At 33.8% G+C, this 26,643-nt stretch overlaps 1 protein-coding gene and 1 long non-coding RNA gene across 2 annotated transcripts; both read left to right on the forward strand.

The window, feature by feature from the left end:
* The first annotated feature begins 1,033 nt into the window (after window positions 1–1,033).
* Window positions 1,034–26,620, forward strand: SEC8 (subunit of exocyst complex 8). Its single transcript, XM_068635403.2, has 27 exons — window positions 1,034–1,177; window positions 1,996–2,109; window positions 3,637–3,849; window positions 4,666–4,839; window positions 5,555–5,656; window positions 6,471–6,580; window positions 6,871–7,044; window positions 7,371–7,518; window positions 7,615–7,721; window positions 8,658–8,965; window positions 9,058–9,215; window positions 10,551–10,666; window positions 12,070–12,140; window positions 13,889–14,019; window positions 14,114–14,163; window positions 15,758–15,858; window positions 16,193–16,305; window positions 16,501–16,608; window positions 21,153–21,350; window positions 21,436–21,521; window positions 24,418–24,598; window positions 24,698–24,775; window positions 25,386–25,487; window positions 25,605–25,679; window positions 25,820–25,915; window positions 26,004–26,053; window positions 26,120–26,620. Exons 2-27 carry the CDS (start codon window positions 2,068–2,070, stop codon window positions 26,205–26,207), a joined length of 3,180 nt encoding a protein of 1,059 aa, XP_068491504.1. The 5' UTR covers window positions 1,034–1,177; window positions 1,996–2,067; the 3' UTR covers window positions 26,208–26,620.
* LOC150025776 (uncharacterized) lies at window positions 22,045–22,408 on the forward strand. The gene is made up of 2 exons (XR_016514461.1): window positions 22,045–22,173; window positions 22,256–22,408. It is a non-coding gene; the product is annotated as an uncharacterized LOC150025776 (long non-coding RNA).
* Window positions 26,621–26,643: the final 23 nt, after the last annotated feature.

Genomic DNA, 26,643 nt, shown 5'->3' on the forward strand with positions numbered 1-26,643 from the left:
TTTGTACACATTTAACTTTTTGCAAATTTCAATTTAGTGTATTTTACTTCTCCATTAAATGCTTAATTTGATATTTATATGTCATTTAAAAAGGTTTTTTAAAAATCAAAATGACATCATGTTGTCAAATTTTAACAAAATTAAATCGTTTTTATAACACTTTTAAAAACATTTTTGTAGCACGTCAGTATGATATCACATATTTAATAGACTAATAAAGTATGTAAAAAATTAAAAAAATAATTGCAAGATGCTTTCACTTTTTTAACTCTATTATTTATATTTTATGCATATGAAATAATTGATACAATGTTTTATTGTAATATAATGTTTGTAAATTTTATTATATTTAATCTTGTTTGTAAAAAATCTAAATAAAAAACATTTGAATAGTGTTTAATTATTTTAATTAATAATAGTATTTTTTAGACTTGATTTATTTTTAGTCCTTAAAATTTGAAATGAATTAGATTTTGACATCTTATTTTTTTTTAAAATATTTTAGTCTCATAAATTTGAAAAACAATGGTATAAATTTTAAAGATTAACATAACTTTCCAAATATTTTTAGCCGATAATATATTAGAGGGACTAACATTGCATTCTTTTAATGGGATATTAAAATATTTTTTAAATTTAGAGAACCAATTGATCCCAAATTTTAGAAATTAAAAACATCATTAAATATATTTTTAATTAAAAACATCTTTTAGCTCTAAAATCGCTTATGTTGGATTTCATCCCTCCAAATTGTTTTGTATATTTTTACTTATCAAAATTTAAAAATGTTTGTTTTATTGTTAGAAGAGTATTGATGTAATGGTAAAGTGTGACATTATGACACATTTAGAATATGCACAATTTCTAACCATTATAGTTAAAAACAATAAAAGAAAGAGACAAATATTTACCCAAATACTAAATTTAAAACAAAATAAAATACTGTTATCATTCCTAAAGCGTGTCTTTATTTATTTATTTATTATTATTATTATTGTTATTATTACCATTCTAGTTATAGATAAAAAAAATTAATATTAATACCAGTCAATTCAATCATACCAATTCACCTTTGCTTTCCGTAGGCTCAGTGTCTGTTTCTCACGCGCGCCCTCCACCCTCTCTCCGTCGTCATCACTCTGAATTCTTCGCCTCTGATTCATTCCTTCAGCTGCAGGTTTGATTCGTAAAACCTTCGATTCACCGCGCACACGCTCAATCTCGATTTCGAGCTTCATTTTCTCAAGATCTTTCAACTCTTGATGCGTATTTTGAATTGTTGCTACCGTTTTTTTTTTTGAGTTTCTCACTCTGAATTGTCAAATGCTTTTGTTTCATCGCACCGCGTAGTCTGTTACGTGTGAGTGAATTGCTAAAGAGCTTAACTGAAGTGTTCGCGTGAGCGGAAATCAGGGATCTGCCTCTGTTCGTAGTTGTTGAATCGTGTTTTTGGTGTTTTAGTTAGTATCGCCGTAGAAATGACAATAAGGATGTCTAATTGTACGTTGGTTGTTAGTCTCTTTCAGTGCTGTGCTGGATTAAGTTTATTAGGACTTTGCTGCTGATTGAATTTTAATAATGGTCAGAAACTGCATTGGAAATAAATATGGTTACTTACGAACGGAAATTTGTTGCTGAGTTTTTTGGCTGTTGCAGAATGACGGAGAGAGTTTTCATTATATTGTGCATGTATCATTTTTGCTCTTCATGATAGGTTTTAGAAAAGCATTTTGTAGGAAAAGTTTCTGATTTTGTTATTCCAATTTTTAAACTATGTTTTATCGGCTAGAGACGTGCGCATGTTGAAGTGTTGTTGTTTAATATTACGTAATTTTGTTTAAGAATTTTTATGATTCATTTCCAGTTAAAGTCAAGCGAATTCTTATTATTTATTTGAGTGCAATTGTGTGTTTTTAGTAGATGGTACCTGACTTTTATGTTAAAGGAATATTAGTTTTTCTTTTTCTTTTTTTAACTTGTATTCGTGCATTGCAGTTAAAGTTGTGGGTTTGCTGGAGCAAGTTAATCCTATACCTTCATGGTGTGTGGTGACACTGAAGACTCGATATGGGAATGTTTGATGAGTTACCTTTGCCTTCAGATAAAGCTGTAAGCTTTACTTTGTTCCTTCTAAGATTTCTATTCATGATTAGATTAGTGGCCTTCTTGACTGAGAGATTTTCTGCAAGTGGTTCAATTTTAAGATCCTTTGGGCGTTCCTGTGTGTGTTGCTCGAAGATGCCAATAACAGTTGTGCAAGTTGTGGGAAAATTTCACTTGTTTGGTTTGGTACCCGAGTTTAGCTTGAACAAAATTACTGTGTTCTATGATAAGTCCTTGCATTACAAAGGCAGAAGGAAGAGGAGTTTTTGTATGTATTCAATCTATTTTTCTGGCTTTTGACAAAACCCATAAACAAATTTCTTAAAGTCTCTTTTGCCTTTTCCCAAGTTTAAGCAGCTCCAAAACAATGGAGAAGTAAAACAATCAGACCCATGCACCTTTTCCCATTCCGTGCTTCAAACAACCTTTCTAAGGCATTTCAAACCAATTCGCTGTGTCTTTAGAGATTGAATAACATTTAATAAGCGGCCCTTACTGTGCCTGCATCTTATTTTTCTCTGGCTAGTTGGCTTTGAGTCTTGTGAATCATATGGTGTCATAAATTCCTTCAACTCTTGTTTCACATTTTATGACGTTGTTGTAATAGAGAATTTTCATGATGTACTTCATTACATGTAAAGTTCTAATGCTTTAGTTAGGAGAAGATAATGTTTGCTATCAACATAAAATTCCCTTGGGCATTGTTGAAAGCTGCCTTATGTGTGGTCTAATAGATTCGATTGCTAGTGTCTTGGAAAATGCTACCTATAATAAGGGACTGGACAAATAGGCTTAGTGAAAGCTTCGTTGTGTGCTGCCAACAAGATATTGACTCTTATCAGGTTGAGATCCCACATCGACTAGATATAAGATTTAAATAATGCTTCTAAAACTTGTCTAATTATCACCTTTACAAGTTGGTATTGTGGGGGTGAAGTTAAGCCGTGAGCCTATTAGTAAGAGGTATTTTGTAATGTAACACTGGTATGATGCTAAAAAAATAATGGCATAATTGGTTTCAATCCGTGTAAGACATTTTTTATATTCATCTCATATTTATGATATATTCCTGCTTTTGGTTTCTTTAAGATTCAGGGATGGATAATGTATTATATTTTATGAAGATTTATGTGTCAGGGCCATTTTTTTAACATTATATCCCCCCTCCAGCCCTTTGACATTTGTGTTCTTTGCATTGCCATCTCTTAAAATTTATATTTTGCTTGAAATCCTTCTGATAGAGAAGCTTTGGAAGTTAGACCCCTGCTTGATTTGCTTGACTCTGTTAATCGCTCTTCTTTTGCCAATAGTGATATGGACTTTAAACTTTTCTGAAAGGCCTTTTTCGTGCAAATTCTCTGTTCTGTTTCTAACTTTATTCATACTAAAGATGTCTTGACTGTAAACTTATAAATTAGGAGTCTGAATTATTTTCTCTGAAGCTTTTGTTATGTACTACGGTATTTCTTCTGCACCGAGTCATGCATACACTGTATACTTATTCTTGGTAATCTGAGTCTCAATGTAATGCAGTATTTGAGAGAAGACCTCTTGAGGATAGATGAATGTTGGATTGCTGCTCGTTTTGATTCACTACCTCATGTTGTTCACATTTTGACATCAAAAGACCGTGATGCTGCCGCCCAATTTTTGAAGGAGCAAAGTGATATCATTGAAGATGTTGTGGATGAAGTAGTACATTCCTACCATAGTGGCTTCAACCGAGCTATCCAAAACTATTCCCAGGTTTCTTTAGATTTTGTTTTCCATGATCACTTCAAATATACATTGAACTATGGACAACTGGGTCGTTTGCCATTGAAAGTCTTGGTTGTATGATAATGTGTATACATAGATCCCGCCACAGATTATAGTTTTTGTCCCAATATCAGGTTCATATCTTTGGCATAACAGCTGCTGCTTTGTTTAATTTTCAAAGATTTGTTATCTTTTTTATTTCTCATAAGTTAGTTATAAGACAAGAGAAAGAACAAAATATTTTTTTAATTATAATTGTAACATTTTCTTTATATGGCGGTATTAGCTTCATTTCAAGCATTTTGTGTGTCATAATTTGTTGTTTTTTAATTCCATTGCTTATGTTTTACGGTTATTTTTTAAATGTGTTATATATACCTTTACATATTTATTTTTCCTTCCTTTTTTATGACCATTTAATCTAGTTCTTTTATTGATGCTGTGTAATTACAATCTTAAGACATTTTCTTTTGTGATCAGGCATGCAAGGTTAAAAGATGAGAAACAAGAAACAATCTTAACCAGGATTTCTTGTATCTTAAGAAATTAAAGTTGAGAAGGAGTTATTAAATGTAAATAAAAGGAAGGACATTTTATTTAATGTTTTAATAAATAATTGAGACTGTTTTTGATTCTTAAATTTTCTTTTTCAAATGAACTTGAAACAGTTTGAATGGTAACCGGATTTCTTCAGCTTCTACTCCCTTTCATTTCATCTTGTTTAGATCCTAACTATAGAGGAATTATAACTAGTAGCCCATCATTATGAATTTCTGTTTGATTAATCTTTTTGTTTATCTCCAGATCTTGAAGCTCTTCAGTGAATCCACTGAAAGTATATCTGTCTTAAAAGTAGATTTGGCAGAGGCAAAGAAGCGCCTAAGTGCTCGCAATAAGCAATTGCATCAACTATGGTATCGATCAGTCACACTGCGACATATAATATCCTTATTGGATCAAATTGAAGACATTGCTAAGGTTTATTCTTTGTTGTAGACATTCTGATGCAATTGTGTGACTTTGGTCAGTTTATGAGAATAAGGCAATCTCATTTTGATTGTTTAAACTTATGCTTGCTGCTCTGATTCTATATGCCGAGTTGAGTTGTTTAAGCTACTTATGCAGTTTATGCTTTGAAATAAAGCATTTGCATTTTTGGTATTTGTATAACATGTTTCTTTAACTGCAAAAGAATAAGTAATTATAATTATATAGAACATCATGTATTTTTTTTGTCTAAACTCTTTAGTGATTTCAACTGTAAAATAACCACATGACCTTAAAATTTAAATCCTTAAGTTGTAGAACAGTATTTGCTTGCTTTTATCATGACAAAAAAAATGAACAAAGATAAAATAGAGGCTAATTCTTAACACTTATGTTACTAAAACATAATATTACTTTGCATTGAAATTCTAATTATTAGACTGATGATGCCAGAGGACTATAGACATTTTGGTCAACTTTGTTCTAATACTGTATGAAATAACCTCTTGATCTGAATGCTCAGGCACTGAAGAGCCGATAGTATCTGTTTAAAAAGTATCTGATGAGAGCAAATTATTTGTCATTTTCATTTTTAGATTTTAGTGTTTTCATTTGATAATAATTTAACACATGCTTTCTTTTCAATTACTTTGTTTAAAATTATTGGTTTCATAGAGGGTTTTGATTCTGAAGCTCTGAGATGCAGGTTCCAGCTCGCATTGAGAAACTCATTTCAGAGAAGCAATTTTATGCTGCGGTTCAACTGGATGTGCAATCAATATTGATGCTTGAGCGAGGTCTTCAAACTGTAAGATCTTAACTTACTACCATTATCTTGAGGACTTCTATAGTTATATATTTTTGAATCTTGTACTCAAGGCCTATTTGTTTTGAGTTATTTTTTAATTTATTGCTGTTAACAAAAGTGTCACATTTTTTTTTTCTGATTTCAAATATTTGTACTAGAAATGATGAAACAAGGTGCCATTTTTGTAATTATTAGTGAAAACACAAAATGAAACAGATTTCTTAAACCGAACAGGCCTTAGAAAATACAAATATATAACAAAGGCGTGCACCTCTCTGCTTATTGGAAATGGATATTCCCTTAAAACAAACATTACTGTGAGCAAAACACCAGAGAGACAATAATGTTAATTACAAACACTAACATACGGAAGGGAGTTAGAAAAATGTTTTTGGGTAATTTGATTAGAAGTGCAGTTACTCTTAAATAGAATTCAAATGGTTTAGTAAAGAAATTCCTAAACTACATCATATACAGTTAATTCCTAAAATTAGGGGTTAATGGTTCCCATTTAATAATACAAAACGAGTATGACCTAATCTCTTAATTATAGTATTTAATTCTGTCCATGCAAGGAAATTTCTATTCAGGCCTATCCTGCTAAAAGGCAAGGCTTTTAAACAATTCCATTAGTTTAGTTTGTATTGAGCTTTCAACCAAATGTAACTATTCTACAACTCATGTCTAGAGTACTGTTGCTTGTTTTTTTTTTCATTTTTTCACATTATTCATATTTTCCAACCTATTTATTTGTCTTTGTGAACATTTCCATGTGCTTTTTGTATGTCATAATTATTGTTTATGGGTGGCTCAGGTTGGGGCGCTTCAAGATGTCCGTTCTGATTTAACGAAGTTACGCGGAGTTCTCTTTTATAAGATTTTGGAGGATTTGCATGCCCATTTATACAATAAGGGTGAATATAGGTATTTTCTTTTCCCATCTAGTGTCTAGCTTTAAGCATCATATTTGCTGCATATTTTTTGTCATGCTATTCGCATGCAGGAGCTCTATTTTCTCTTTAGTTACTTTCTCTTATATATTGTTTGCATGTGTTTTTGTGTGGAAACATTTGGATGTCATGGAGGATGTTTCAATGTACAATTACAACAAACTTTTAATCTGACTGAGTAGTTTGAAGTATTTATTCTCAAGTTTTAAGATGTGTGATTTTTTTTTTGTGAAGTTAAATGTATTTGAACTGCTATTTGTGTAGTGTTGCTGGCTCAACTTTGTTAGAGAATGATGATGAAGTGCCAACCACCACCGCTGTTGCCCTTGCTGCACATAATTCACAATCCCTGTCTCGAAGGACAAGATCATTCAAAGGTGACAATCGGAATAGTCTCCAGGTTGATGGATCCTACAGAACAGGATCAATGGAGGGAGGGTAAGACTGGTTAATTGAATTTATCAGTATTTATACTATTTTTCTACTTGTTCTGTACATAAATCATATTACTGATTTCCTATTGCTACATTATGTTTTTTAATTATTGTACCCTGTGCTGTTGATGGCGAATATTTCTTTCATAGAACAAAGATGGATTTTATGATGTTCCTATCACTTTGTTGTATTTTATGTGCAGTACATGATGTTCCTATCACTTTTATATGTATTTTATTTATGTATGTTTGTATGTGTTTTGGGATTCTGGTTACTTACTGAATATACTTGTAAAAATGTAATAAATATCATCATCAAATGTATTTCAGTTCTCTCAATGGCCATGATGAGGCAGATTCAAATGAGGAAGCTACCTTAGATGGGAATATGGCAACTAATGATGTTTCAAGGGATTCCAATAATGCTCTTCGTCAAATGCCAACATGGCTCTCGAATTCGACACCTGATGAATTTCTTGTATGAGCAATATAATTGTATTGAATTCACAAATGCTTCTTGAATTCTGGTGACTTCTACTTTTTTGAACTGATGTTCTGAAGTTTTTGTGCATAGGAAACAATGAGAAAGAGTGATGCTCCTCTTCATGTGAAGTATTTTCAGACCATGGTTGAGTGCCTTTGCATGCTTGGCAAAGTTGCAGCTGCTGGTGCTATTATATGGTTTGTTATCTTGACAATTTTTTATTCTTATATTTCAGAACACTCTTATCCAAAGGCATTTCTAACATAAGCTTCAATATTGTCCTATTTTGCACCTCTCCTGCATTTGTGTTTATTTTTTCTAACTAAATTTCATTATTACAATTTTAAAGATTTTGAAATGCTTTTTTAAATCAAGCTCCTTTTCAAACTAACTTGCACACTTCTATGGCTAGCATGATCTCTTCTCTCCATCTGAATTAAGATTTTATATATATTTAATCATCAAAACATTTTCTGCAATTTTATTTGCCAGTTATACTATTTAAAAACAAGTAATCCATTGTTATTTATTTCTGTAAAGCTTTATTCTAATAATTTTCTTTTTATCCCTATTACTGACATTCTAATTTATGCAAATCATACTTTATAGATGCTGGTACCTTCCCAATTCAAAGAAAATGATGTGAATTTTTAGCTGTCAGTCTTTTATATTTTCTAGATGGTAGTAAATCTAAAATTCTAAATTTCTAACACCATCCTCCGCTTTTGATGAATAGCTATTTTACATTATGCTCAACGTAAATGGTGCTATCCAGTTCTAGTGTTTGCAAGTCTAAGACTGCTGTCAGTAAATGAAGATACATGTTAGATATTGTGTGGTAGTCTGCAGATGTACAGAAAGATGTTTGGTTCAATCCTGATTGATACTTGTGGGGTTTCTTTCCTTTGTGTATGTGTTCTAAGCTTCTAGTGGTTTGTTTTGGGAAAAACTTGAAATTCAAATGCAAATCATCCTTTTGGCAGAAAAGAACTAAATATTGGTGATTTATTTTATTATTATCTCTTGTAGTGTGTGTGGACTGTGTATGTCTCACCTTATTTTATTATTATCCTTTTTGCTATATTTGCTTATGTTGGTGTATTTTCTGTGTTTGTTTTTTTTTTCTATACCAGCCAAAGGTTGCGGCCAACAATTCACGAGATAATTACATCAAAGATTAAAGCTCATGCAGAGTTTTTGAATTCATCAAGGTCTAGCATTGGTCAGGGTTTGCAGGCTGGAACAGGTAATCTGCACTTCATAAAAGGTCAACTGGAAAGTTATCAGCTACCAAAACATAAGCGTAAGAATGGAATATCTATCGCTGGGACTCTGTTGGCTGTGAGCCCTGTATCGCCACTTATGGCTCCTGGTGGGAAAGCACAGGTTGCTGCTAAGGAGCTTCTTGATTCAATTTTGGATGCTGTTGTTCGATTATTTGGTGAGACTCAATAATTTATGTATTATTCTCCTTTCTGTGTTGATCATACATTATTAAAAAATAATTTTGCAATCTCATGTGTCACTCTTTAGAGAATCATGTTATCGTTGGGGAGCTTTTAGAAGCAAAAGCCAGTCAGCATGCTGACATAAACACGCCACGATCAATGCCAGTAGATTCTAACCCTGATTCTGAAGCATCTCAAGTCACCGGAGGTTACAGCATTGGTTTCTCCCTGACGGTGTTACAGGTATGTGAGGGCACTTTAGTTGCAAGATGTTGGATAATAGAAGTTAAATATACAATTTAGTATGACTAGACATGATTGTTGTCTTGGTATAGGGTACAAACCCCGCCCAAATAAAGTATATAGGAAATAATGGTTATTGGATAGTTAATAGAAGTTTAAGTACACTTATACTTTTTCTCTCTAAATAAATCAGACATTGTCAGTGACCAATTTTCCTTAAAAGATTTAGCTGATAAGTGATTGAGATGAATGCTTTTTTTTTAAACACCCCTCGTTTGCAAGAGCCCTTTGAGCTTGAAGTGCAAACGATGTGCAAGGCACACTTAGGAACTTACCTTGAATCTTTTTTGTAAGTGAGTTTATGCCTAACCCAATCTCACAAAATTGGTTTGTAAGGTGAGGTTTATATCACATTTATATATTATGATTTTGCCATATCACTAGGCGATGTGAGATCTCTTACAAATCTAATTAGGGCTGCAAGGATTGAATTGATGACTACTTGGTTGTTAAGGCTTGGTCACTTTGCTACCACTTCAGTAACCAACTTTGATAATCCTTAAATGCTTAGGGGCTATTTGGCATGGGAAAATGTTTTCTATTTTCCCTGTTAATTATGAAAATACAACCTTGTTTTCTCTGTCTTGTTTTCAAAGACTTGTATAGTAATTGCTATTTTCACCATTTCCTCCACTATCTTTGAAATAGAAAACATAAAACAAGGTGACATTTTTGTTATTAATGATGGAAATAAAATAAAATTTAAACCAATTTCTCAAAATAGGCAGGCCCTTAGCTTGTTAGGTAAAGGCTTAATATGAATGGTTTTATGTCTAACAAATTCATAGGTGGACTGATGTGTTTGTTGGGGAGTGTCAACTGTTGAGACAGTGTAAGAAAATATTACGCATCCTGGTGGTTTTTGGTGTATACACACATATATGTATAGTCTTCCTTTTTAGCTCCTCATGCTATTTGATTGGTATTAAAGCATGAACGTTTTTATGGCTGCAACGTGGCTCATGTAGATTGTGTCATTCTATCATGTTATGCTTGATCATTTGACCAAAATGCATTAAGTTTCTGGTTCATCAGTTAATGGCAAAGGGCAGTCTAATTTATATGAAACTAATAAGATATGTGATGTGAATAATTAATATCCTTTGTTGGCTTGTTCCATCTCATCATTTTGTGACAGAAACGTGAAAAGTTTCTGTTTCAGTTCAAGGCAGAGGGGGGACCTAATTAATTAATGAGACTGACAGGTCGTAAATTATATTGTTTATTTTTTATATATACTTTTATCTTATATTTCCTTCACTCATGTTTTTATAGAGTGAATGCCAACAACTTATATGTGAAATTTTGCGGGCCACTCCTGAAGCTGCATCTGCTGATGCTGCTGTTCAAACAGCTAGGCTTGCAAGCAAAGTCCCTTCCAAAGATAAAAGGCACGTGACTTGAATTTATATTGTTCTTTAATATAACATTTAACAGAAATATTTGCTCAATTTGAATTTGTTATTTATTTTGAACTATTAATTAGTTTCATTTGAAAGGATGATCCCTGGTGCAATGGTATGTTTGCAGCCTTGTGACTTGGGGGTCACAGGTTTTAAATCCTGGAAACAGCTCTTTATTTGTGGGATAAGGCAGCAAACATTTACCCTCCTCCCCTGAGCTCATCATGAGGGGACCTTTACCACCTGGCTTCTCTTTTTGTATTGTATATGGGTCCTTTAGCCACATAAGTTCCCAGCACCTAAGAATCAAGAAATTCTGAAAAATCTACCAACATGGCATAAAACTAAAGATAATAAATTAAAGCAAACTGTCAGGGTAGAAAACTATTTTTGGGATCCTCTATTAATCTTCTAATTGAGGAGCAAATGGTTTGCAACTCAAATAAGTTATTTCTTGTCTCATAATAGTTCATTTTGTGTCTTTCCCTTTAACATTATGTTATGCAATTTTGCGAAGAGAAAAAATGACCTCAATGCAATTACCATACATTCTATAAAACTTCTATAAATTGACTGTCAAGTTACTAAACTTTGCTCAATTTAATATAACATTTAACAGAAATATTTGCTCAATTTGAATTTGTTATTTATTTTGAACTATTAATTAGTTTCATTTGAGAGGATGATCCCTGGTGCAATGGTATGTTTGCAGCCTTGTGACTTGGGGGTCACAGGTTTTAAATCCTGGAAACAGCTCTTTATTTGTGGGATAAGGCAGCAAACATTTACCCTCCTCCCCTGAGCTCATCATGAGGGGACCTTTACCACCTGGCTTCTCTTTTTGTATTGTATATGGGTCCTTTAGCCACATAAGTTCCCAGCACCTAAGAATCAAGAAATTCTGAAAAATCTACCAACATGGCATAAAACTAAAGATAATAAATTAAAGCAAACTGTCAGGGTAGAAAACTATTTTTGGGATCCTCTATTAATCTTCTAATTGAGGAGCAAATGGTTTGCAACTCAAATAAGTTATTTCTTGTCTCATAATAGTTCATTTTGTGTCTTTCCCTTTAACATTATGTTATGCAATTTTGCGAAGAGAAAAAATGACCTCAATGCAATTACCATACATTCTATAAAACTTCTATAAATTGACTGTCAAGTTACTAAACTTTCCCATGAGAATAAAACTTCATCAGAAATTAACAATTATTCCTATGAGATTAATAACCAAACACATTTTATAAAATTTCCTAGGAATCCTATTCTTGGGACAATAAAGTGATTTTGTTTGAATTGAAATGAAAGATTCCCTGTACCAAATAAACTCCACCTTGAGTCAATTTTTTGTGATGTACTAATTAATTATCATTTCTTATTGATTACAGGGATGGATCAGAAGATGGTCTTACCTTCGCATTTCGCTTTACAGATGCTACTATATCAATTCCTAATCAGGGTACGATAAATTCTGTGAAAGAAGTAAAATGAATTTTCAAATTTTAACATATGTATTGAGAAAAGCCCAAATCCTACATTGACCAGAGATAGAGTCAAAATACAATATATAAGTGGACAATCCTTACCTTATAAATCAGTTTTTTGTAGAGTTGAGTTAGATCTAAACCACTGTATAATATAGTATCATAGTCTATGACGAATATATTAAAAGGGTTACTCACTGTGTTATGTACGTACCGAGCCCAGTAGTGTTGGACTTGAGGGGCCAAATTGAGAAAAACCCAAGTCTCACATTGACTATAGTGTAAAAAAGTACAGTGTATATCTGCAGGCAATTGGCAATCCTCACCTAATGAGTCACTTTTTTAGGGTTGAGTTAGATCTAAATCACTTACTAATAGGATGAAAGAATTATGTTGATGTAGGTTTACACAGTGATTAAGACATGCCATGCAATTTTGATGTAACTTGCATAATTTGCACAAATTATGCAAACTACTGATGTGCCAATGAATTTACAGAAGAAGTCTCTCCTTGATTGGATTTCCAATTTAGTTTGATTAACTGACAATATTTCTGATGATTGAGCTTTAGAAAGATACTTGCATTGTCCAGATAAGTCATACTTTAGAATTCAGATTCAGGGATCTGGATAACACATTCGTCTCTATAATTTTTTCTGAATGATGCAAATGAATCTGTTTGAGTCTGAGGAGAAATTTTGTATAAATAACATTATTTGTAACTTTGTGCTGATCATTATTAACATCCAGTTCATCCAGTGGATGATAGCTTGTGATTAGTGTTGGTAAAACCTAATGATGCACTTTGAATGTGTAAAATATCACAACACACTAGTAACTCTGATCTTTTTATCATGAGTTATGGTGCATGCCTCGTCTTATGGTGTATTAGTATCTTTTTCTGCATTATTTTTACGCATTATTATTTATATACGGACCTAATTATTTAGGACAAGTGTTTCTTGTAGGCTGAGAGATTGGGTAGCCTTGCTGCTTTTGTTTTTCGTACTTGTGTTTAGATTTTTTTTCCAGAGGGTGCCTTTTCCTCTCAATGTATTTTTTGCCTAAAATTTCTATTTCTAAATAGAGAAATAGTCTCTTTGGAATTTTATGTGATTTATTTGCTGGCAAGAAAAGTTGTAATGTCAAAGTAATTTGTGTTTGTCAGAATATTTAGAATGTTTCTTTGTTGTGTTTTCTAAGCTCCTTGGTAATTGTTTAACATTTGAGATGGTTAAAGCTGCTGTCCAATAAACATGATATGAGTCTGTCTTATTACTATCTTGATCTGGATAAGCAAATTATTTATGTTTAAGACTTCAAGTACTTTTGGATAGAACATAAACAAGCAATTGCTGATATTTAGGGAACATTTGCTTTCTGGCCATTTGTGTGTCTAAGTGTCTACAATTCTTTATGGTTTTTCTTCAGCTTGTGAAGATTCTCCATTTCTATAGTATGCATTTCTGACCTGGTACATGTGTCATCTGTAATAACCTTAATTTCTAAACCACCCATGGAAGTTTCTTTATCATTTAGTTTACTACTTGTAATTATTTTTATTCTGTACTTGCAGTTTATGATCTAATGACGAGTCATTTTCCTTAAAACACAAGTTTATATCATATGATACACACTCACGTTTTTCTTTATCATTTTCTTTTTTTTTAGTTTCTAATTTCTTCTCATTTCAACATTTATGGCTGGTTGCAATAATATTCAGGAGTTGATCTTGTTCGCCAAGGTTGGAATAGGAAGGGTCCCAATGTGCTACAAGAAGGTTATGGTTCAGCAGCAGTTTTGCCTGAGGAAGGCATTTATCTAGCTGCATCTATATACCGACCTGTGCTTCAGGTGTTGCATATTTGATTTTCTATACTCATGTAAAGTTTTGATCATGTTCCTGATCATGTTTGTTCCTGACCGGGGTATTGACTTCTTTGTGCAGTTCACAGATAAACTTGCTTCAATGCTTCCAGCAAAGTATTCCCAACTTGGGTGAGCTAAAAATTGTTGTAGTCTGTGAAAGATATGATTTGATTATATTAAATAGGGAAATATGATTTGATTTCATCAAATAGGGAAATATCTTAAGAAATATTTCTCATTATTAATTATTGATTTTATTCCTTACTGTATTTCTTCATTATAAATAAGAATACTCATGTGTGTACACAACACAATTACAAAAATTCCTTTCAATATGGTATAGAGCATTATCATCCACCGTGACCTATTTTGTCACTAGTACATTTTTGGGCCGTGACTTTTTTCCCTAGACACATTGGGTCTAACTTTGTTACTCTAGCATTTTCTCTTGGGTAAACTATACCCGTTGCAACATTTTTTGCTCTCCAAACAGCCACTGCATTTTTTTACAGTATTTTGCTCTCTAGCAGTTGTCATGTCCTCCGAGAACTTTTCTCCACAAAAATAGTTGTGCCCTTTGAGCACATTCACTCCCCCAGAGCCATCGCTCCTCCATCAGAGCACTTTTACTCTCTAACAGCTTCTGCGCTCTTGGAGCAGTTTTGCCCTTTGGCATCCGCCACACTCTCTGAGCATTTTTTCTCTCCAACAGCCACTACAGCTCCAACCATTTAGTCTTTAGAGGTTGTTGCACCTTCCGAGCATTTTTGCTTTCCAACAAGTACCATGACCTCTGAACATTTTTGTGCTCGGTATGCCCTCCAAGAAGTTTGGCTCGACAATAGCAGCTGCATCCTCCAAGCATCTTTTGCTCTTCAACAACCGTTGTAAACTCTGAGATTTTTTACACTTCAACAGTTGCCATGTCCTCTAATCATTTTTTCTTTCTGGCATTTATAAGAATATTAACAGTTGATATTTCAACACATGTTGTTATGCCTGCAAACATAATATTGCCCATTAAAGTAAGCTGCTCAGAGGAGTTGGATTCATTACTTTCTATCCGGTTCTTGAATTGTGACAAACATAAACGTACTGATCAATTATATATTGAAGACATTGTTGCCAATCTTTTTTTCTCTTTCTTCCCATACCCTATATAATTCTGATACTGAAGTTTAGAGGTACAGGTACCAAATGTCCATTATAAATGAATTTCAGAACGTCCTACAGTTTGAAAGTTGGGCAGCAAGTATTGAACTCTGCAGACTTGGTTATAGAAGCTCTAATACGGTTAAAAATAATAGTTTATATAGCATACCCTGAATAATGTGAGATTGGATTGATTTAGTGTGTAAAACCAAAGCACCGAGACCTTTTTATTTGTTGTAAGACTCAGGCTAAATACTAATGTAACTCTATTAATACAAGCCCTACATAACTAATCCAATAATAGACTTTTAACCCTAATCATCCAATAACTTCTAATCCTAGTCGAAGTAAGGAAATAGGATGAAATTAGGAAGCTACTACTTCTCCGATTGCTTCCCAATTAGTTTGCTGTTAAGTTTTACATCTTGTTTTAGCATACCCTGCTTAATGTATCTCTACTATATATTCTCTAATTGATTCTGAAAGACAATAATGCTTAATTTCTCGCTCAAATTTTGTTGCTATGTAACTTATTAATGTTAATTGGTGTTGTACACTTTGTGAATTACAGCAATGATGGTTTGCTAGCTTTTGTGGAGAACTTTGTGAAGGACCACTTTTTACCAACTATGTTTGTGGACTACCGAAAAGGCGTACAGCAAGCCATATCAAGCAAGTCTTTATACTATTCTGACTGTTCATTCTGTATCCCTTATTTGAGCACCATGCTTAGCTCCTAATTTTGTCTATTGTGCATCTTAGTTATTTTTTTTGAAACATCTGAATTATAGTGTCAATTTGAAGTTTGCTTTGTCTGATATGCTACCATACTTTATTTGGTTATAGACATGTTATTTGAAACTACAATAAAATTATTAGAAAATATTTCTTATTTCATGATAAAAAAAATAGAATGAGTGTATGACTGACTGAGAGATTAGTATATGCCCTCAGATTTTTCCACCATATGTGTGTATTAAGATTTGATCTTTACATATAAACATAGGTCCAGCTGCATTTCGTCCAAGGGCACATGTGGCTACTGCTTACACTCCATCAATTGAGAAGGGTCGGCCTGTGTTACAAGGATTATTGGCTATAGATCACTTGACAAAGGAGGTAAATTTTAACTTGGATAGTAATCTTCTAAAAATGTGATGTTTTATTCTTCTGTATTAGCTGAGAAGATTATATAATACTCGTCTAATAGTTTCTGAGTTTGGACATTATTCCATTATACTTGATTATTTGTTTTCAACTGATGTTTATAGAACACGGATGTGTTCCCTGACTTTTGCATCTAATTTATTGTAGGTGCTTGGCTGGGCACAAGCAATGCCCAAGTTTGCTAATGATCTTGTGAAGTATGTGCAAACTTTTCTGGAGAGGACTTATGAAAGATGTCGAACTGCATACATGGAGGTATTTTGTTCCTTTTTCTGGATAACAATACCTTCAATGAAATTGCCCAATTATGAAGGATATATCTTTTGAAGAAATATAAACAAAAACAGTCACACACGGAAGCATTATTAGAAATATGCCAAGCCCTCATGGTACTAGACAAAGTCATTTGTTTGAAACAATTGTTAAAATGAAATCTTATTTTATTATTTTTATTTCTTTTACCCAACTTTAGGGTTAGGGTTAAGGCAGTGCCGAAATCACTTCGCATCACTACGGTGTGTCTCATCAGCATCTTTTGCCTTTGTTTCTGACCTTCTTAACTATTTCGAAGTGTTTTGGTGTTGGGACACATTGCCCCTCTCACAGTCTTAGGGTTCTTCTCTCTCCTCATTTTTGGTTGTTGCTCTTCGTCTTTTAGATGACTTTAGTAGGTTTTGCTCCTTCCTTTTCTTTTACTCCTACCATTACAAGTGCAAAGGTCAACTTGAAGAATAATTTGTAATGGTCTATCTCCATGGAGCTATGGTTCCTTGGTAAAAAATATCATGACCGTTTGGAAATTGAAGAGAGCTCTACTTCTAATTCAATCAGATCTCAGAGTCAAAAGACTAACTTCCAACCATGTGTTATTTTTATGGCAATCAGTTGAGCCTGATATTTTAGAGATGTCGGAACCATCAAAACATGTTTCTCCTTTTGGAAGAATGCATAAGACATTTGTGAATAATATTCAGTGTCTCTTTGATGCAACTCAAAAAGTAGCTTCTCTCAAACAACCCAACCATGATATGGTCCTACATTTGGCAGAGGCTAGGGCTGCAGCAGCAGTTAGAAGATTTTTAGTGGCTCACATATTAGAGGAACTCAACAAAAAACTTGATACATATACATGGTCTTGGTTTAGGTCTACATTTAGATTTTTGTCATGTTCATGATCAGATTCTGCATGGCCATCAAATTCCTTCTATTGATGGTTTAGTTATTTGACCTTTCTGTTCAAACTTTAGTAATGGCAATCCCTTGTGGAAGAGCAGGAGGAGGTTGGAACTTACGAGGAGCATGTGGTGGTAGGAACGGATGTTCTCAATGCTCACACCACAAGTAAATGGGTCATGATAATTTTTATTCCTTGCATGGCTTTCCAAAAAAAATAAAATTGTTCACATGTCTAAATCTGAAAAATTAGAATCCAAAATCTTATGAGTACCAAGAATTTTTTAGGTACAAGTTTAAGAAATCAATCGGGTTTTTTTAGGTACAAGTTTATGAAATCAATCAGTCAAGGTCAATCCTTTTTAATGTCAAATGTGTCTATTGCATGCATTTTTTAATCTGTTTGAAGGTGCATCAGACCATATCTCTAGTAATCATCCATTTCTTATCCAAAAATTCCTCATATTGTTACTGTTGTCAATGTATCCAAAGTGGCATCTCAAGGAATTGGTTAAGTTTATTTATTCCTTTCACTAAATTTAAATGTTGTCTTGTTCATTCCTCATTGTTCTTACAACTCAATCTCTGAGTCAATTGAATCGCTCTTTAAATTGTTTTATGACCTTTACTGCTAATTTCTTTGTTATACAAGAGCATGGTACAGGTTATCTGATTGGAGAAGGATGTGAGTCACGAGGTCTTTATTATTGGAAACTAAGTCACTCTACATCCTGTTTTGCAACTCTAGCCCTAAAACTTTTGCATGATTGTTTGGACCTTCCAAGTTTATAAAAATTAAAGATGATGATTCTTGATCTCAAACAAATTCATGCTTTAGATTTTGAATCTTATCAGTTAGGAAAACATATTAGATTTTTCTTTTTTCTGAAAAGTCTGAAACACAATATAGTTTTGTTTTTTCAAAGAACCATGATATATTGACAACCCACTTTTTTTCTCCACCCACATAACAACTCCCAATACTATTATTTTAATAATTTTTCACATCATTTAACTACAAATTTACCCTTTATTATATTTTTTTTGTTAAAATTATCACATCAAAGGTTGTATAAAACTTCCTGAGTTGTCAATGTATAATTGTTCTTTTTCTAACATTCACTCTTTTATTTGGGGACTGAGTAGTGTTAGTCACCTCTTTTATTTTCAATTATTTTGTAACCTTTATTGATAAATTCTCTCAATGTACTTGGGTTTTTTATTGAAGGACAAATTAGAACTTTTATCCATATTTATGTCTTTCTTCAATGAAATTAAAAACCAATTTGGAAAGATAATTCAACTTCTCAAAAGTGATATTGCTAAGGAATATTTTTCTACCGTGTTTCCTTCATTCTTATCTTCCTAGAGAATTTTACACCAATCAACATGTCCTCACACTCAACAAAATGGTATAGCAAAGAGAAAGAATAGACGTAAAAAAATAGTATGCTTGCTCTCTAATGTTGAATACTAGTGTTCATGTTCATCGTTGGAGAGATGTGGTTCTCACTACCTGTTTCCTAATCAATAAGATGTCTTCTTCCACTCTTGAAAGTAAAGTTCCTCATTATAATTTTTTCCAATGACTCTCTATATCATATTCATCTCCATGTGTGTTTGGGTGTATTCAAAGGCTATTCAGTTTTTCTTTTGGGATATTCTTGCCTTCAGAAAGGGTATAAATGTTATTCTCTCCCTCAACCCAAAGATTTTATATGTCTCCTAACCTAATGTTACCTTATTTGAGGACATATTTTTTTTCTTGTTCTCCATGGAAATTTTTTTATTTGTTCAACAGGTTCTTCCTGTACCATCCTATGGCCATTATTTATTCAAGCTTCCTCTCAACCTCAATCTCAAAAGTGTAGATGACATTATTCCATCATTTGTTCTCACATACCAAGGTCGGACACAAATTAGTCCTTCATCCTTACCTGAAGATCCTCGTGATTTAGATCTTCTACCACCAAATACTCAAATCAGAAGTTAATGAGAGACTAAGGTGAAATTTTCTCAAGAGATATAGGAGGTTGTTGGAAAACTCATTTATCTCAAAGTAAGAAGACCTGATCTCTCTTATCTAGAGAAATTTGTGAGTCAATTTATGGATAATCCTCGCATTGATCATTAGATATGTAAAAGGGAAACCAGGACAGAGATTGTTATATGAGAACAAGGGAAATACTCAAGTTTTAGGCTATTGTGATGCAGATTTGGCTAGTTGCCACATTGATAGGTGATCTACCACTGGATATTGTGGATTCCTTGTAGGGAATCTTATAAGTTGGAAAAGTAAGACATAAAGTGTTGTTGCCATGATCTAGTGTAGAAACTGATTATAGATCTATGGCACTAGCTACGTGTGAACTTTTGTGGATTTAACAACTCCTTCAAGATTTGAATTTTTGTGAAAAGAACAAATGAAGTTGTATTGTAACAATCAAGCAGCTCTTCATATAGCCTTCGATCTAGTGTTTCATGAGAGAACTAAACACAGTGATATTGATTGTCATTTTGTTTGAAAGAAGTTGTTCTCCGAGGAACTTATTACTAAGTTTGTCAGCTCTAATAAATAATTCGCAAACATTCTAACTAAATCTCTAAGAGGACCTAGGATTCACTTTATATGTTTCAAGCTTGGTGCATATGACCTCTATCCTCCAACTTGAGGGGAGTATTTAAAATGAAACGTATTTTCTTCTGTATGTACCCAGCTTTAAGGTTAGGCTTAAGCCAATGCCTTACCTTTGTTTTGTAGCTCATATATATACATCAATAGATACACACACTGTTTTTTTTCTCTTCTCTTTATATAGTACAACCACTTTCTGAGTGTCATAAAGAAGCTAAGAACACAATTCTATGCCAAATGGCCAGGAGTTTAATCCTTGCTGCTCCTGTATTTTTTTAATTGAATTAAGTTTCAGAAGTATGGTCTAGTGATTATCCCTTTCCCTTTGATCAAAGGGGATAACCAACAGGTCATACTAATTGTTACTTGAGGGGACTGTCTGTTGGGAGCTCCAAAACTTTCTAAAATTCAATAAACATCCTAACTCTTTTTGTCTCTGTAGAATATAATTTGAACATTTTGTGCTATCTCAACATTAAAAGCTAGATCACGAGACCTCATTCCCTAGGCTGATTTTATTTTTTATTGTACTGGGAAAGCTAAAGCCAAGTAGATGACACTGGGAAAACTGCAGAGCTCGGTACATTTTTGGGCAGTTGAGGGTAACCTAATATCATCTACTCTAGGCTGCTACCATCCTAAATTTGGGATGAGTCTAACTTAGCCTCAAGCTCACTAATGAGGTGAGGATTGTCCCAAACTTTATAGCTCTGCTTTGGCCATTCTGTAATCAATGTAGGGTCTCAAAAGGCCCCATAAAATTTATAGTCCCAATCCTTTCCCTAAACAATTGTCTTGGTATGCCACCCAATAGCTTTAGCATTTGGGTTATGTTGGTTCTTGAGATTGTTAGATACATAACAGTTTATGTACCTGCACCTAAAAGTTGAAGCATTTGGGTAAGTTGATAATTGACATATCTATAAAGAGTTGTTTACTCTAGCATGGTGGCCTTCACTTTTTTCCAACATTTTAATCAATTATATTACAGGCTGTTCTTGAGAAGCAGAGTTATATGCTTATTGGGAGGCATGATATTGAGAAACTGATGAGGCTTGACCCCTCTAGTGCATATTTACCAAATCTGCTCGGCCAGTGTAATGTGGAAAGTAATTCATCTGATGCTGAAACAATTGAGGCTGAAATAGAACTAAGTGAATTGCTGTTAAATTTGCGTCCTATTAAGCAGGTTTGATTTTCTGTCTATACTAACAAATCTCTGTTCTTATTTGTTATGTTTTTGCAGTAGTGACTTTGTTATATTTTTGCTTCAGGAAAACCTAATCCATGATGACAACAAACTTATTTTGTTGGTATCCCTTAGTGACTCATTGGAGTATGTTGCAGACTCTATTGAAAGGTGCATTTTTTACACGCTTTGCAATTTAGATAATGTTTTAATTGCATATTGTACTATTGTGTATAAAGTAAGTATATATGCAATGCTGTGAGTATTGCAATTTAGATTGTATATTCCATGATCTGTAGGTTGTGGGTGGTGGAACAATTCTACTCCCAGTGAGAAACATGCTTTGCTGGGATTGTGGATTGTAAGATTGGTAAAATTATGCAAATTGCTAATAGTATGTTGTATGAAAAGCTGAAATGAAAAGGAAATGGATACTGTTTGGGAGGAATAGTGCATATTTATTCTAATGAGGAAAAGCCTTTTAAATAGGCTGTACAGGAAACAAAACTAAGAGATGAATACCAAACTATCTCCTAAAATATAGGTAAGCATAACAACTTAAATCAGATTCTACCTACTGCTGTAGAATAGGTCATAGCAAAACTCAAAATATCTAACAAACTCTCCCTTAAAATGTGATATAACGCAACAATATGGCCAAAATGAAAATACACCTCAGCAGAAACATGTGGGCCAGGAGGGCATAACAAACTTCTCAAAAGTGGATGGATTGAGGAGATCCAGAAGAAAACGGTTAGAGCCCAAATGGGAAAAGGACTATGTGAATATAAGGGGTGGGGAGCAAGAGAAAAGTAGGCAAAAGGTGAGTCTCTTCCTTCCCTCTGAATAGTCTGCCGCATTGCTGGTTTCTTCCTGTGTTTCTAAATGCGTATCCTTCTATACAGGTGATTGAATGATGATCCATGGGTATCTGCGCGCTAGCGGCTGCATAGAATAGGAACCACTTGTTTTGTTTCCTTTAAATTCTGTTGGAACTTGTGGAATTTGCTAATAGACAGTGGTGGACGATTTGTTCATTGAAATAAACGTTTCCAGTTTGTTCTTGTCCCCTGTTTTCCAGTTTTGGTATTGGTATTGGTTACAGGATTGTTTCAAAATGACATTAGTTTCTAATATCCGTTTTAAACTAAGGGCTCTCTGTCTTGCTACCTACTGCAGTAGTATAGTTCATAACAAAACTGAAAATATCTAAAAAACCCTCCCTTAAACTAACATTAGTTTCTAATATTAGTTTTAAACTAAGAGCTCTCTGTCTTGCTAACTCCAAGCATCTGCCTCAACTTCTGAAATGCTGCAAGTTTGAGAACCTTTGTGAATATGTCTGCAATTTGATCCTCACTTCTGCAGTAAACCAAATCAAATTCTTCATTACTTGTCCGATCTCTCAATAAATGGTATCGAACCTCAATATTTTTACTTCTCCCATACAAAATAGGATTTTTGGACAGTTTTATAGTTGAACTATTGTCACGGTGAATAAGAGTAGGCCCTTTTTACTTGAAATGAACTTCCTCCAGAAGCTTTCTCAACCAAATGGCTTGACAGACACATGCTGATGCAGCTACAAGCTCTGCTTCTGTTGTTGATAGAGTGACAATTGGTTGCTTTCGAGAAGACCATGAAACAGCTCCTGACCACATCTTAAAGACATAACTAGATGTCCTTTTCTTACAATATTGGTCACCGGCATAGTTGATATAGTTGATCTTAGTGAGTCTGCTTCCTTTGAGCCTCTGGCCTGTGTGCTTCTCTGATTTGATTCAACAGTGTCTGAGGTTTGTAAGAGCTGTCTTTGACTAATATAGGAAAATCTTATGTTTCGAGTTACAATCTCATTACATCTCTACCTCCCAATTTGATGGCTTGATCTTATGTAGAAGAGCAAAGTTCATATGTTGAACCTTCCAGTTGATGCAATTATTTTTGTTCAATAGTAAATTCCAACTTCAACACAATAAAATTGGAGGGAGTTCATCAAAAGTGTTTTTGAGATCCATTAATTTTCATAAGGGTTATGTCCTTTTTGCTTCTCCCGTGGCCAGCAGTTTGTGGGACTGGGCTATTGTTTCTATTAGTGGGCAGTCTGCTCTTCAACTTCTTATAATTGATTAATGGGTTGTACCAAGGAAGGCAATTTTTTCTTTAGTTTGCTCTTTACAGCTAAAGAATACTACAATCGTTACTAATCAAATGTTTACCTCGTTAAATTTGAGACGTATCTTCACTTAGCTGTTCTCTATGGTATTTGACATACCTTACAGTAATAAGTTGGCGGCTTTGTGTTGAATTTTTGTTTGCTAGCTTTCTTTTTTCTGTTTAGACGTCTTGTCCTCCTCTGTATAGTTCTTACATTCTTATATCGTATATTACTCTTTTCCTTTCTAATGAGGAAAATGGGTTATGACTGTTGAAATAGGTTTTATTTTATTGTCTTCTTTGCCAGGATCATTGTTACTTGATGTGTACTCTAAGTATAGGGTATAAGCTGACATTCATACTCTTAATATTTATAGAGTAGTGTTAATCAATGTAACACACGTTCAGAATACTGATGCCGTACTTTCTCTATTACTTCTTTGATTTCTAAAAGATTTCCCCATATGCTGAGCTACAACTTATGTAAGAAATGGGGACAGAGTTTGATAAGAAAGAGGTAAGCTCACGTTGTAACAACCTGGTCTGGGCAGGTAGGGCAGGGGAGCAGATTCAGTTAGGAGTATGAGAAAAGGAAAAAGGAGAGGGCAATAAAAAACTGAGTAGGGAGACCGGTGAGGGTGATACCAAGCATCTTGAATGCCATGGAACAGTCTATATTTCTTTTCAAATTTCCATTCAATATTTCCTCTGTATATCACGTTGCTGGTACTGCACCTTTATCATGTTTGAATCATAAAATATAATACCAGTCTCTTTCCTTAATGAGTAGTATGAGATGGGTTTTTTTACTTGTTTAAAAAATGAGAGGAATTGAGCATCATTTGCTCAAGATCCCTCCAAATATTTAGAGCATTATTTGTGGTGTTTAAATTCTCTGTTAAATTTGCAGGCTTGGACAGACAACTCAGAGAGCGTCAAATCGTGTTGGAGGAAAAAACCACCACAATCGTTTAGACAGTGCTCCTGCGAGAACTCTAGCTTCATTTGCTCAAGATTATAGGAAACTAGCAATAGATTGCCTCAAGGTTTTACGTATAGAGATGCAATTAGAGACAATATTCCATATGCAGGTATGTCACCTGTGAGTTTATTTGTCTGTGTTGTGGAAGGAATGGCAATTTGATAGTTAATCATGTCGAAACATAACTGAGCATTACAATTTTGAGCAGGAAATGGCAAATACAGAATACTTGGATGACCAAGATGCTGAAGAGCCCGATGACTTCATCATTTCGCTCACTTCACAGGTGTGTCTTTTAATCTTTGTATGTTTTTTTTTTATCTTATGAAGATACTTAGTTGGATCCTGGGAGGGATACGGATGTAACCCATTGGCCATTCCAAGAATAAAGTAATTGGTTCAAGACGACATGGTTTCTCTTCTTTCTCAGTTTCTGCATGCTTGGGATGATTTATGATTATCCTGTTTTGTTCTTAATGAAATTATCCAAATTGATCAAATTTAAGGATAATTACAATTGATGAAATTAGTTGACAATTTTTTCATTAGCATGAAATCAACCGAAGTCAGATTTAGGTGGCAACTCAATTAAACATTATTTGCCCCTGGATAATTCAAAATCAAGTAAAACAGGATAAGGTCCTGGAACAATATTTTTTAAATCCTAAGTAATGCGTTGTAAATTTCTAATATAGCTCGTAAAATTTATTGAGAATTCATTGAGCTAAAATTTGGACATGAAAGTTATAGCCATGGCAGTAGATGGTAGTGGATCTTGAGTGTATATTCTATATAAACTAAAGGTTTTGCCTTGCAGTGATTTGAATTTTGAGGCTTGTTAATTCTATATCCATTGATTCGTTTCATAAAATGGAATTTGTTAATGGAATCCCCAGATAACTCGAAGAGATGAGGAAATGGCTCCTTTTATTTCAAATGCAAAGCGGAATTACTTATTTGGTGGAATTTGTGGGGTTGCCGCTAATGCATTTGTTAAGGTATAATACTTTTTGTATTTTTTTCTTTAATGTTTGGAGTTGTATTTCCAGTTTAATCACTTCTATCACTTCCTTTCTTTCACTGCTAATGAAAGAGTTCTCTTATTTACTTATTAGGCTTTGGCGGATATGAAGTCAATAAATCTTTTTGGCGTCCAGCAAATTTGTCGAAATGCTATTGCATTGGAACAGGTAATTAATGTTTCTCGGTTGCATATAGCTAAATTTTCAAGAATGTGAAATTGTACATTCAGATAGAACTGGAACTTAGGCAAATGTAAAAAAACACGAACGAAATTCGACAGCCATAAAAATTTTGGATGATGGTACAGGCACTGGCAGCTATTCCATCCATAAACAGTGAAACAGTGCAGCAAAGATTGGATCGAGTACGCACCTACTATGAACTATTGAACATGCCATTTGAGGCAAGTCAACTTAACTAATGGCTCCACGTTGGTTGAAATTTTTGTTATGTCATCTTATTTATTGGTATTATTCCTATTTCTGTTGCAGGCCTTGCTTGCCTTCATTACAGAACATATGCACTTGTTCACCCGCGCTGAGTATGTTTATGCAAATTTTAGTTGTTAATACACTTTTATGGAATTATATTGACACTATTTCTACAGGTATGCCAACCTTCTTAACGTTCAGGTTCCAGGAAGGGAAATTCCTCCTGATGCTCAGGATCGAGTATCTGAAATATTATCCATGTAGAAAGTTCTGTTTCGTTTCTATTCCAGAATTTTCGGACTTTCTCATTCATATTTCGGAAAATGCTGATGCAACAAACCGATGCCGATCTTACAACAACTTCAAAGTAGACTGCCAGTGAAAAGTGGTTTTGATTGCAATTCCATTTTCCCCCTCAATTATTGGTAATGTAATGGTAATTTCGATTTTGGTTCCCGCTGTTTTCCTTTTGGGTTATTCCCTTGCTCGCTCACTATTTTTTGGGTCTTGAGTTTGGGTGTGAAGAGCATTTCATTGAAGTCAATATTAAGAACAACCTGAAATTCACTTGTATATTTTTCTTGTTAAATATATTGTATAATTACTTCCTACAATCGTGTGCCTATTTTAGTGTATATAAAATTTTGTCGAGGAGGGATTCCCTCTTTTTAACTTTATCTGACTGCCATCTTTTTGCATT

The sequence above is a fragment of the Phaseolus vulgaris genome, chromosome 7 (genome assembly GCF_051622355.1).
Source record: "Phaseolus vulgaris cultivar YP4 chromosome 7, ASM5162235v1, whole genome shotgun sequence".
Classification (NCBI taxonomy): Eukaryota; Viridiplantae; Streptophyta; class Magnoliopsida; order Fabales; family Fabaceae; genus Phaseolus; species Phaseolus vulgaris.